At 45.2% G+C, this 13877-nt stretch overlaps 1 protein-coding gene across 3 annotated transcripts in view; it reads right to left on the reverse strand.

The window, feature by feature from the left end:
* Positions 1–12245, reverse strand: part of PROZ (protein Z, vitamin K dependent plasma glycoprotein) — a 65127-nt gene extending 52882 nt beyond the window's left edge. The window contains exons 1-2 of one of the 3 annotated variants that reach the window (XM_077296963.1): positions 12133–12226; positions 9287–9398 (exon numbers count right to left, since the gene is read on the reverse strand). In XM_077296963.1, coding sequence (XP_077153078.1) covers positions 9287–9356 — 70 coding nt within the window. In that variant the 5' untranslated portion in view covers positions 9357–9398; positions 12133–12226. Of the gene's footprint in view, positions 1–9286; positions 9399–12132 lie in introns of all 3 variants that reach the window. The other 2 variants (XM_077296964.1, XM_077296965.1) reach the window with 2 other exon arrangements.
* Between the last annotated feature and the right edge of the window lie 1632 nt (positions 12246–13877).

A 13877-nucleotide genomic window follows, 5' to 3' on the forward strand; every position in this document is an offset into this window, starting at 1 on the left:
ATCTCCTATCTGATGTACATGTATATGCTTCAGCACTAGTGTCTCCTTTGTGATGTATATACTTCAGGAGCGGTGTCTTCTATGTGATGTATATACTTCAGCACCAGCGTCTTCTATGTGATGTATATACATCAGCACCAGTGTCTCTTATGTGATGTATATGCTCTAAACCCAGCGTCTCCTATGTTATGTATATGCTCCAGCCCGAGCATCTCCTATGTGATGTATATGCAATTCTGGGTGGAGTGGAGAGCAAGGCTAAACATGGCAGAGTTGGCAAGTTCTAGTGCAGCGAAGCTGAAGCAGAAGAGAATGGGTCCAGTCAGTATAAGTTTCCTAGAAGAATGATGGCACAGCTTTGGTCATTTCTGGACGCCGGGACAGTCTTGGACCTAAGGTCCAGAAGAAGTATAGTGATGTATATGCTTCAAACCCTGCATCTCTATGTGATGTATATATTTCAGCCCTAGTGTATCCTTTGGGATGTATACAGGGGTCTTGGTGCCTCCTATGTGATGTATAGACAGCATTCTCTCGTTTCCTATGGGATGTGTTTACAGCAGTCTTGATTTCTCCTAGGTGATGTATATACAGCAGTTCTTGTGTCTCCTATGTGATGTATATATGCGGCGCCCCACCGCCGCAGGGCCGAGGGGTACCCGGTACCGGACCTTTGAGTCTCTGCTCTGGGGTTGTCACGGCGGCTAGGCCCCGGTCCGTGACCCTGCCGTGGGGCGCACAGTGAATAATAGGTGTAGATGATGGTGGTGATGCTGTGGTGGTGCGGTGCAGTAAATAACGAGGACACCAGGTTGCAGTCTCTTTACCTCTTTACTGAAGATCTCTGGGTCCTCAGTCCGGAACACGGTTCACCAGGCTGCGCAAGTCCGGCCGGTCCAATGGCACCTCCAGAGTTCTCTTCACAGGTGGAAATCGGTGCCTTCCTACTAGCGCTATGTGTTGTGGTCCTTCCCTGCTGTGCTTACGGAAAGTCCCCCACAACTGTTGTGTCTGTTTCTTAAGTTCCCTCACAACTCGATTAGATGATGTTCTGCTAATCCTCCGTCCCTCCCTGGTGTTCTGGTTGGGACGGCACCCGTTTGACGGGTAGGCTCGGAGCTCTTCCGGGACCCTAGAGTCGCCCCTCTCCACAAGTTGCCCCCCAAGACTGCATAGGTGATATGTGTTAGACAGCCCGCCTTAGACTGACTGTCCTGCCGCGGTTTGGAGTATTGCTTGAAGCTGAATATTATTCTACTCCCTCGGCGTTCCGGCCACCGGTAGTGCGCCTCAGTAGGATGTTGCTTCGGTCTTACAGCACGACTCCTACTGGTATTTCTCCTTCTGCGTGATCTCGTTTCTCACTCAGCACAATCTATCTCTCTTCTAATCCTTTCTTGGGCACCGCCGCTACCCGGAGCAGGCACGGTCCCGTTACGTTCTTTCTTGTTGCCAAGCCTCTGTCAGGATCCCACCCCTGACAGAGACCCTACTGTATCTTCCCCCACAACACCCTCTGCCACAAGGTGTTGCCTGGTTCCAACCCAGTCAGCTTTCTGATCTAACTTCCTGCCTGACCCCCAGTTTACCCACTATGGTGGGGAGTGGCCTAATGAATAGCACCCTTAGCTCCCCCGGGAGGCCCAGCTGTGAAATGTATTGGTGTCTGTGATACCTGATCAGATGAACTCCTTCAATGCCATCAGACGCACCATAGCTCCCCATAGTGGCGGAGCCACAGTACTGCAACGACCAGGACTCTGGGGCGCTGCACTCCCCCCTGGTTAAACACAGTACTTCGGGACTGGGAAGAAAACAACAATACAAGTTAGCAAAAAGACATACAGTTTTGTTGAGTGCAATAACAATAAGTATACTTGAACAAGCTTCCCTTTATGGGAGGTAAGGACTCTTGAACGTTACAAACATGGTTAACATTATAAATTACAGGCTATAAATAACTCCTGTTACCCAATCGGGTATTCTACTAAGTGCAAAATTGTTGAACAATAATTTAACATTGCCTTTAAGGACATACACTCTAAGTCCACTAAAGACCTTCCTATAATCACATTATAAGGTAATTTAACTTTTTCATTCTCCTTCTTTAGATCTGCAGGACCGCCTGTCCTATCGGCACCAGACCTTCTGCCTCTCCTTTCGGTTACAGGACCGCCCCGTTCAGCCAGGGCCTACTGCCTTTTCAACTACTATACACAGTATAGAACATAACATTACTTTCAGTTTAAGAGCACTGAGCCATCTCTACATGACTCCTATGAGGACTCAGGGTTTACCTTCTATCCTAACTATCTATCAACATTATCAGAACATTTTCTATTGAACATTAAGCCTTCTCATTATCTTTCTTTCTATCATGCATGTTGGACACCACGTCTATCCCTATGGGCCCACTGCATCCTTCTTCTATCTTTCACCTTTTTCTTCTCAAAGAACATCATCAGTATTTCTTCACAATTAACTAATTAAATACATATAACTTTCTCATGTAAACATTATCATCACTTTCTTTGGTCAAGACACTATTGCTTCCTATCTTAAGCAATATCACAGTTTAAGCGCAACAAATGAACATCCCCTTTAAGAGGGGACCAAGTCTCTATGAGGTAGCACGCCTTCTCAAGCTACCAGTCCATACTCAGCAAAGGTTCCAGTGTGGTATCTTCACAAAGAGTCCTTCTTTAAGTAAAACCAGTAGGGAGCGCCTTTAATAAGGTGCAAACTATGTACAAGAAGTTCGGATCATGCACTGTTCATGATTTCAGCAGTTCTTTTTAACTAAAAACTTGTGCAAAACTTTAGAAAAACAAACAAAAAACAAAACAATAGGGATCCCAGGTCCACAGAAGGATCCCCTTAAGAGTTAACCCTCGCCGGGATGTTCTTTTCACCGAAGCTCCGGCACGCCCCCAAGGTACATGGTGAGTCCGGGTGCTCCGCTGTTCTTCAGGGCCAGGTTCAGCGGCTTTTTCAGTAGGAGATTTATCCTCCGGTGCTCCGGCAGCGGCTTGTAGTGCGACGCACCGCTGGACGCCCCGCGCCATCCAGCCAGCCTCTCCCGTGGCTCTCCTCCATCTGGTATAAGTTACCGCGTCACCTGACTCCAGGTCGCAAGGGAATCTTCCTTCACAGGGCTCCACCTCCTCCCGGTCCACATGGACTTGCAGCGGCTCTCCAATCTCTTGGATAACCCCGCGTCCATATTGAGGGTTGAAGGAGACCACTACACCCCAGTGGGACAAGGGGGGCTCCGCAACGGTGGTTAGATCAACCTGGGTTGCCGGTTGTGGTCGGGCTCGCCATGCAGCCATCAAGCGCCGCAGGTGTTCGGCCTCAGGCATGAGCTTCAGGCCCTGTATCTGCAGCGCACTTTCAGCCGCGGCCGGGTTGGAAGGAGCAGGGGACACTGGAGACAAGCAGACCTCCGTGGGCTGGCCCAGCCGAGCGATCACACGGGCATCAGCCTCCAGGCGGGCAGCGATCCGCCGGGCTTCGGCCGCGGCCATACACTCTTCCGACGGCGGCCGGGGAGGTCGGCCCATCGTTGGCCCTGTAAGGGTCAGCTCTCGCAGTGACGGCGTACCCTGGGCCACCTCAGGCTGTCCAGCCTCTCTCCGGGTTCGACCATTCCCGTGCGGTGCTTCCGGAGTCGCCATCTTTATCTCCTCTCCAATGCCTTCTTCCCGCGGTCTCTTTCGTGGGCGGCCCCGTCTCCATGGTCTCCACCCTCCAAACAGGATCAGGAGGCGGACCTCAGCTGTTGACGGACACGTCCTCAGGACACAGAAATATTTGGACTGGGCGGCCATTGCTGTTCGCGCTCTCCAGCTTGCCTACGCCCACTTCACGCCCCTCCTCGTCTCCTGCGCTCTCCTCAGCGCTGCAATGGCGGCGGATTTTGGCGGCAAATAGCACAGCACAGTCCTTGCAATAAAGTACAGTCCAAGCACAGTAAATCACAGTTCCAAGGCACACATGACCTGATTCTTCAGGCTTAAGTAGATCCTGTTCGTGACACCAAATTGCGGCGCCCCCACCGCCGCAGGGCCGAGGGGTACCCGGTACCGGGCCTCTGAGTCTCTGCTCTGGGGTTGTCACGGCGGCTAGGCCCCGGTCCGTGACCCTGCCGTGGGGCGCACAGTGAATAATAGGTGTAGATGATGGTGGTGATGCTGTGGTGGTGCGGTGCAGTAAATAACGAGGACACCAGGTTGCAGTCTCTTTACCTCTTTACTGAAGATCTCTGGGTCCTCAGTCCGGAACACGGTTCACCAGGCTGCGCAAGTCCGGCCGGTCCAATGGCACCTCCAGAGTTCTCTTCACAGGTGGAAATCGGTGCCTTCCTACTAGCGCTATGTGTTGTGGTCCTTCCCTGCTGTGCTTACGGAAAGTCCCCCACAACTGTTGTGTCTGTTTCTTAAGTTCCCTCACAACTCGATTAGATGATGTTCTGCTAATCCTCCGTCCCTCCCTGGTGTTCTGGTTGGGACGGCACCCGTTTGACGGGTAGGCTCGGAGCTCTTCCGGGACCCTAGAGTCGCCCCTCTCCACAAGTTGCCCCCCAAGACTGCATAGGTGATATGTGTTAGACAGCCCGCCTTAGACTGACTGTCCTACCGTGGTTTGGAGTATTGCTTGAAGCTGAATATTATTCTACTCCCTCGGCGTTCCGGCCACCGGTAGTGCGCCTCAGTAGGATGTTGCTTCGGTCTTACAGCACGACTCCTACTGGTATTTCTCCTTCTGCGTGATCTCGTTTCTCACTCAGCACAATCTATCTCTCTTCTAATCCTTTCTTGGGCACCGCCGCTACCCGGAGCAGGCACGGTCCCGTTACGTTCTTTCTTGTTGCCAAGCCTCTGTCAGGATCCCACCCCTGACAGAGACCCTACTGTATCTTCCCCCACAACACCCTCTGCCACAAGGTGTTGCCTGGTTCCAACCCAGTCAGCTTTCTGATCTAACTTCCTGCCTGACCCCCAGTTTACCCACTATGGTGGGGAGTGGCCTAATGAATAGCACCCTTAGCTCCCCCCGGAGGCCCAGCTGTGAAATGTATTGGTGTCTGTGATACCTGATCAGATGAACTCCTTCAATGCCATCAGACGCACCATAGCTCCCCATAGTGGCGGAGCCACAGTACTGCAACGACCAGGACTCTGGGGCGCTGCATATACATCAGCTTCAGTGTCTCCTATGTGATACATACAGCAGTCCCAGTGTCATGGTGTATCCTATGTGATGTATACAGCAGATCTAGTGTATCACATGTGATGTATATAGCAGTCTCGGTGACTCCTAAGTGATGTAAACTGCAGACCTCTCCTTGAGTTCTATAAATGTAACATGAGCAATGATGAATTTACCTCTGTGAGGAGACCTGCAGTGTCATATACATCTATTTTCAGAACTTACTGCTACAAGCACTTTCAAAATTAATTTCAAAGAATAGACTGCGTTCCAGTTGTGAGTAGAATCATCAATACCACCTAACATCACACTAAAGAGAGGCAACTGCAGCCATCATCACATTAGGGATGAGTTAATTAATTGTTTGACCAAGTATAGTAGGATAAATTTCAAGTTGATAATTTTGTGCGGCCCCGAATGATGGTACAAATATCCAAATAGCCTCTAGCAGAAAAAAGTTCCCCCCCCTTTCAATAGGGTATGTGCACACTGCATCTGCTTTCAAGAGGAAGATGCGTCAGGATTCAATGGCGTTTTTGTCCTGAAACGTCTATTTTTGTGTCTTTTTAGTAATTTTGTGGGTTATTTTTTAGTGTTTTTCCATCGATTTTGCATCTTATTTATTTACGGGCAACGTACTGGTGACTACAACGTAATGGGCACTACAATGGCAGTTTGCAATTTTTACTCAGCAACATCCACTACTGCTTATTTCTGGAAAATATCCATGGAGTCAAAATTATCACTACACATATAGATAAATTCCCAAAGGGTAAAATTTCCCAAATGGGGTCAATTGAGGGAGGATTCTGCTCTGCTATCACTTACAGCTCTGTATATGGAGTCTGCAAACTATTGTAAGAAAATCTGTGCTCCAGGAGGCAAATAGCGCTTAGTTCCTCCCGAGTTTCGCAGTGTGGCGAAGCATTACTATACAACCACAGATAGGGCATAAATTGTGAGACAGATGTTGGTGCCATTTTTACCCATTTCCCAGTGTGAATATGTAAAATCTGGGGCTAAAACAAATTTTGTAGCAAAAATGTAATTATTTGTTCTTCACTGCCCTCTGGTATAAAATTCAGTGACACACCTGTAGTGTCTATATGATAATTGCACACCTAAATTAAATCATTGAGAGGTATAGTTTGTAAAATGGGGTCACTTACAGGATTTATGCTGTCCTGGCACCTCAGGGGCTCTACCAATATGACGGGGCACCCTCAAATTAGTCCAGCAAACTCTGAAGTCCAACATGGGGCTTTTTTCCTCTCTACGCTTTTCACTGTGCTAACCACCCTTCTAGGGAAATTCCTTGAGGGGTTTAGTTTCCAAAACTGGGGTCACCTGTGTGGAGTTTCCTCTATTTACACAAATCAGGGGCTTTCCAAATGTGAAATTGCACTCGCAGACCATTCTGTCAAAATCTGCGTTCCAAAACATCACTCCTTCCTTTCTAAGCCCTTCTGTGTACCCAAACAGTATTTTTCCTGATATATGGGGTATCAGTGTACTCATGAGAAATTGCACAAATTTTTGGGACAATTTTTTTCTGTTACCCTTGTGAAAATAAAAAAATTGAGGCTAAAAGAACATTTTAGTGAAACAAATTAGATTTTTTATTTTTATGACTCAACGTTATAAACTTCTGTGAAGCACTGGGGGTTCAAGGTGCTCACCACACATCTAGATAAGTTCCTTGAGGCGTCTAGTTTCTAAAATGGGTTCATTTGTCAAAGGTCTTCACTGTTTAGGTACATCAGAAACTTTCCAAAAGCGACATTGAGTCCGCTAATGATTCCAGCAAATTTTGCATTCAGAAAGTAAAATAGCGCTCCTTCCCTTCTAAGCCCCACCATGCGCACAAACAATAGTTTTCCTCCCCATATTGTGTATTGATGTAATCAGGAAAAATTGCACATCAAATTGTGTGGTGCATTGTTTCCTGTTACCCTTGTGAAAATAAAAAAATGGTGCAAAAATTACTTTTTTTGTGGGATAAATGTGATTTTTTTTATTTTCACTGCTCAACAATATAAACTTCTGTGAAGCACCTGAGGGTTCAATGTGCTCACCACACATCTAGATAAGTTCATTGAGGGGTCTAGTATCCAAAATGGGTTCATTGGGGATTTCCACTGTTTAGGCACATCAGAGGCTCTCCAAACACGACATGGCATCTTCTAATGATTCTAGCACAGTTTGCATTCATAAAGCCAAATGACACTCCTTCCATAACAAGCCCTGCTGCTTGCTCAAACAGTAATTTTCCCTCACATATGGGATATCTGCGTACTCAGGAGAAATTGCAGAACAAAGGGAATGGTGCAAATTCTCCTGTTACTCTTGTGAAAAAGCTAAATTTGAGGCTAAAACAAAATTTTTTTGGGGAAAATTAGATTTTTTTTTTCATTTCACAGCTCAACGTTGTAAACTTCTGTTAAGCAAACAAAAAATATGTTGCAAAAATTGTTCAGAATGAAAGTAGACATATGTGAAATATGTGAATATATTATATTATTATTATATTATTATAATATATATTATATATGAATATATTAACTATTTTGTGTGACACAACTTTCTGATTTAAGGGCATAAAAATTAAAAGTTTGAAAATTGCTAAATTTTCAACATTTTAGCCAAATTTCTGTTTTTTTTTCACAAATAAAAGTCATTTTGAGAAAACTTTACCATTAGCAAGAAGTACAGTATCATCAGTGGGACCCTTTGAAGTATTCCACATAAAGTGACACTGGTCAGAATTTTAATATTTGGCCTGGTAATGAAGATGAAATCAGGCTTCGGGGTGAAGGAGTTAATACTACCAACCAGTCTTTGTCACTTAGTCTGTGGGTGGATTCACACTTGCGTTGAGGAGGGCTGCGGATGGCAGCTTACTTCCATCTTTCTTCCTCCGTGAAGCTCTGCCCACGCTTCGCCTACATTTTGCGTTTCCGTGCGGTCGCCGCACACCTCAAATCACCGCATGCGGACACATCCGCATACAACGCATGTCCTTGTGTACCCAATGTTAAAGATAGGTACACAGGGAAACGCAGGACGCATGCGGCAGTAGGCGGAGCGTGGGCGGAGCTTCACAGAGGAAGAAAGGAGGAAGTAAGCTGCCATCCGCAGCCCTCCTCAACGCAAGTGTGAAACCACCCTAACCCTTTTATACACAGTAACTAAAATACTGATATCTATGATAGCAACATAGGGTACAGTAGTCCATTGCAAAACAGCAAGGACTGGGCAATATATTCACTGTTGTTTGAAAGTCACAAGTACATAAAGGCTAGCTGTCAGCATTCAACTGTGCTAGACACTAGTAAAAATAGTCCAAATTAATTCACAGGACCCAGTTCTACGGCCAGTTCAGTACTGTGGCTTATGGACCGAAACCTTGAGAAATGCCTATCTGCAGGCATCTGCTGTTCTTCCTTTGCCTGGCATAATGTCATGTTTGCAACGTGACGCACATGTGACATCGCGCCAGACCATCCAATCAGAAACACAAATGCCATCTGTTAAGAGATGGCTCTTAAGGCTCTTGTCCAGTGGCCCCAGATTACTGGTCTGGCCACTGGACTTGGGTCTGTAAATTGATTCATACAACTACTGGACACTAGTAATTCTCCAGGCAATATCAATTCTGTAATGTGTAATTTTCTCATGGTATCTGGACTGTGTAATCTTTATATATAGAGGCATTTATTCTGACCAAGTACAAGATTCTAGAGGTATCAAAAAGCAGCAATTAACAAAATTATCCTGAAAATGTAGTCAAAACATTCTCCTCCAGATCAATTGAGTCTACCAATATTTTTGCGTTTAGAATATTTGTAAAGATAGGAGCATATGCAAAAAAAAAATTCCTATGATCTAAATGATTTTGCCTGCGACACAAAAGCTCTCTCCTATGAGTTTTCACATTTATATTGGTTGGAACCAGTTGCTTTCAGTATAAGACATAAAAATGGTTATTATTTTTACTTTGATATTTTATTTTTATAAACAATTTCTAAAGAAATCAAACTGTAAAATGTATCAGAAATTCAAAATGAAATCATACCTGTTTGTTCTGTCTGATGGATGAAGAGTATTATAAAGGCAATGCACAGGGTCCGCACAGAATTTGCCATTTTGCTCCTTTGTCAAAATGGGAAGAAATGTTGATTTAAGAACTGGTAGATAGAGAAACTTTTTTTTAGCTCAAAGATCAGGGTCCAGTGAATGTACACTTTCAAAGCCAGGGCTTAGTTTACCTAGAGGTGAGGTCACTGGTACATTTGTCAAGGGAACCGAGAAAATATAGAATGGGACTTCTATTAAACAAGAACTCTCAGGAAACTTTTCATCTCCTAAACCTGCAACCTGTGTAAATGTATATGGTGACAAAACTATATACACCATATGTTTTTTATTACAACAGCTTGTTAGATATATAATGCAATGACGGAGGAGCTGATGGACTGGTCGTCTGGTCACCGGCTGCTCCATCAGCAGTCATTTTATATTCTAACGAGAGGGGACTATGTAATACAGAGAGTGTGCTGTGAATAACAAAAATAACAAGCATACACCATGTAAGAGATAGTGCTGTACATAACAGCAGAGCATGCAATATAATAAGGAATATCATCATATACAGTATAACTAGAGAGGATGGTAAGTAATAAGGGACGGTGTTATACATAATAAAAAAGGAAACTATGTAACTAAGGACGGCGCTATACATAATAAGTGAGTACACTATATACTGAAGGACTCTGCTATACACAATAAGTGAGTACACTATTATTATTGTTATTTATTTATATAGCACCATTGATTCCATGGTGCTGTACATGAGAAGGGGTTGCATACAAATTACAGTAAACAGACTAACAATAACAGACTGATACAGAGGGGAGAGGACCCTGCCCTTGCGGGCTTACATTCTACAGGATGGTGGGGAAGGAGACAGTAGGTTGGGGGTTGCGGCAGCTCCAGTGTTGGTGAGGCGGTAGCAGGGTCATTGCAGGCTGTAGGCTTTCTTGAAGATATGGGTTTTCAGGTTGAATCTGAAGGATCCGAATTTGGTTGATAGTCGGACGTGTTGGGGCACAGAATTCCAGAGGATGGGGGATATTCAGGAGAAGTCTTGGAGGTGATTAGGTGAGGAATGAATATAGGCCCCGTCTCACATAGCGAGATCGCTAGCGAGATCGCTGCTGAGTCACAAGTTTTGTGACGCAACAGCGACCTCAGTAGCGATCTCGCTATGTGTGACACGTACCAGCGATCAGGCCCCTGCTGTGAGATCGCTGGTCGTGTCGGAATGGCCTGGACCTTTTTTTGGTCGTTGAGGTCCCGCTGACATCGCTGAATCGGTGTGTGTGACACCGATCCAGCGATGTCTTCACTGGTAACCAGGGTAAACATCGGGTTACTAAGCGCAGGGCCGCGCTTAGTAACCCGATGTTTACCCTGGTTACCAGCGTAAATGTAAAAAAAAACAAACAGTACATACTCACCATCTGATGTCCGTCAGGTCCCTTGGCGTCTGCTTCCTGCTCTGACTGAGCGCCGCAAAGTGAAAGTGAAAGCAGATCACAGCGGTGACGTCACGGCGGCTCAGTCAGAGCAGGAAGCAGACGGCAAGGGACACCGAAAGGCGAGTATGTACTGTTTGTTTTTTTTGGTAACCAGGGTAAACATCGGGTTACTAAGCGCGGCCCTGCGCTTAGTAACCCGATGTTTACCCTGGTTACCCGGGTGCTGCAGGGGGACTTTGGCATCGTTGAAGACAGTTTCAACGATGCCGAAGTCGTTCCCCTGATCGTTGGTCGCTGGAGAGAGCTGTCTGTGTGACAGCTCCCCAGCGACCACACAGCGACTTACCAACGATCACGGCCAGGTCGTATCGCTGGTCGTGATCGCTGGTAAATCGCTATGTGAGACGGGGCCTTAAGTGTAGAGGACAGAAGGAGGTCTTGGGAGGACCGGAGATTACGTGAGGGAAGATATCGGGAGATTAGTTCAGAGATATATGGAGGAGACTGGTTATGGATGGCTTTATAGGTCAGTATTAGTAATTTGAACTGGATACACTGAGGAAATGGGAGCCAGAGAAGAGATTTGCAGAGGGGAGAAGCGGAGGAGTAGCGAGGAGAGAGATGGAATTAGTCGGGCAGCAGAGTTAAGCATGTACTGGAGAGGTGCGAGAGAGTTAGCAGGGAGGCCAGAAAAAAGGATGTTGCAGTAGTCGAGGCGGGAAATGATGAGGGCATGCACAAGCATTTTAGTAGATTGAAGGTTGAGGAAAGGACGGATTCTGGATATATTTTTGAGCTGGAGGCGACAGGAGGTGGAAAGAACTTGGATGTGCGGTTTGTAGGACAGGGCAGAGTCAGGGTTACTCCAAGGCAGCGGAATTCTGGTATGGGGAAAAGCGTGATGTCATTAATTGTGATAGATAGATCAGGTAAGGAAGATCTGTGAGATGGAGGAAAGATGATGAGTTCAGAGTTCTTTATTCTAAGGGACTGTGCTATACATAATAAGTGAGTACATTATTTGCTAAGGGACTGTGCTATACATAAATAATAAAGCTACATTCCTGTAACCATGTGCAGTGTCGGCGTGTTGCTCGTTTTTACAGACGCATTAAGCATGCCCTATTCTGATCCTCAAAAACGGATCAGAACAGAACATTCTCTGACCCACACATCTCATTCTCAGATCTGTGATTTTCACACATGTGTAAGTGGACCTATAAAACTCTACGAGTCCGTGTGCCGTCCAATAAAAAATCTGGAAGCACACGGACATATCACACAAATGTGAGAATGTGGCATAAGGGATTTTACCAATAATTATTATTACTCCAAGTCATACAGAACAGATAAGGCATAACAATTACATCCAGGCACTTACCGCTGATGTCTCGTCTGATTAGAGTCATTTTCTGCTGTTTCTTCTCCATCTGGTCAGACCTTCATGTCGACATCTCCCAGCCACGACTCTTTTTGTCACGATGATTGTCGCAGCCCTGAAAATAACAAGGTCACATACATTGTATACATACAGTGCCTTGCGAAAGTATTCGGCCCCCTGGAACTTTTCAACCTTTTTCCACTCCCACATATCATGCTTCAAAGATAAAGATACCAAATGTAAATTTTTGGTGAAGAATCAACAACAAGTGGAACACAATTGTGAAGTTGAACAAAATTTATTGGTAATTTTACATTTTTGTGGAGATTAAAAAACTGAAAAGTGGGGCGTGCAATATTATTCGGCCCCTTTACTTTCAGTGCAGCAAACTCACTCCAGAAGTTCATTGTGGAACTCTGAATGATCCAATGTTGTCCTAAATGCCTAATGATGATAAATATAATCCACCTGTGTGTAATCAAGTCTCCGTATAAATGCACCTGCTCTGTTATAGTCTCAGGGCTCTGTTTGAAGCACAGAGAGCATCATAAGGACCAATGAACACAACAGGCAGGTCCGTGTTACTGTTGTGGAAAAGTTTAAAGCCAAATTTGGATACAAAATGATTTCCAAAACTTTAAACATCCCAAGGAGCACTGTGCAAGCGATCATATTGAAATGGAAGGAGTATCATACCACTGCAAATCTACCAAGACCCGGCCGTCTCTCTAAACTTTCATCTCAAACAAGGAGAAGACTGATCAGAGATGCAGCCAAGAGGCCCATGATCACTCTGGATGAACTGCAAAGATCTACAGCTGAGGTGGGACAGTGTGTCCATAGGACAACAATCAGTCGTACACTGCACAAATCTGGCCTTTATGGAAGAGTGGCAAGAAGAAAGCCATTTCTCAAAGATATCCATAAAAAGTGTCTTTAAAGTTTGCAACAAGCCACCTGGGAGACACACCAAACATGTGGAAGAAGGTGCTCTGGTCAGATGAAACCAAAATTGAACTTTTTGGCAACAATGCCAAACGATATGTTTGGCGTAAAGGCAACACAGCTCATCACCTTGAACACACCATCCCCACTGTCAAACATGGTGGTTCCAGCATCATGGTTTGGGCCTGATTTTCTTCAGCAGGGACAGGGAAGATGGTTAAAATTGATGGGAAGATGGATGGAGCCAAATACAGGACCATTCTTGAAGAAAACCTGTTTGAGTCTGCAAAAGTCCTGAGACTGGGACAGAGATTTGTCTTCCAACAAGACAATGATCCAAAACATAAAGCAAAATCTACAATGGAATGGTTCACAAATAAACGTATCCAGGTGTTAGAATGGCCAAGTCAAAGTCCAGACCTCAATCCAATTGAGAATCTGTGAAAAGAGCTGAAAACTGCTGTTCACAAACGATCTCCATCAAACCTCACTGAACTCGAGCTGTTTGCCACTGAAGAAGAATGGGCAAGAATTTCAGTTTCTCGATGTACAAAACTGATAGAGACATACCCCAAGCGACTTGCTGCTGTAATCACAGCAAATGGTGGCGCAACAAAGTATTAAGTTAAAGGGGCCGAATAATATTGCACTCCCCACTTTTCAGTTTTTGAATTTCCACAAAAATTTAAATTAAGCAATACATTTTGTTCAACTTCACAATTGTGTTCCACTTGTTGTTGATTCTTCACCAACAATTTGCATTTGGTATCTTTATGTTTGAAGCATGATATGTGGGAAAC

This window comes from Ranitomeya variabilis, chromosome 3 (genome assembly GCF_051348905.1).
Source record: "Ranitomeya variabilis isolate aRanVar5 chromosome 3, aRanVar5.hap1, whole genome shotgun sequence".
NCBI classification, from domain to species: domain Eukaryota; kingdom Metazoa; phylum Chordata; class Amphibia; order Anura; family Dendrobatidae; genus Ranitomeya; species Ranitomeya variabilis.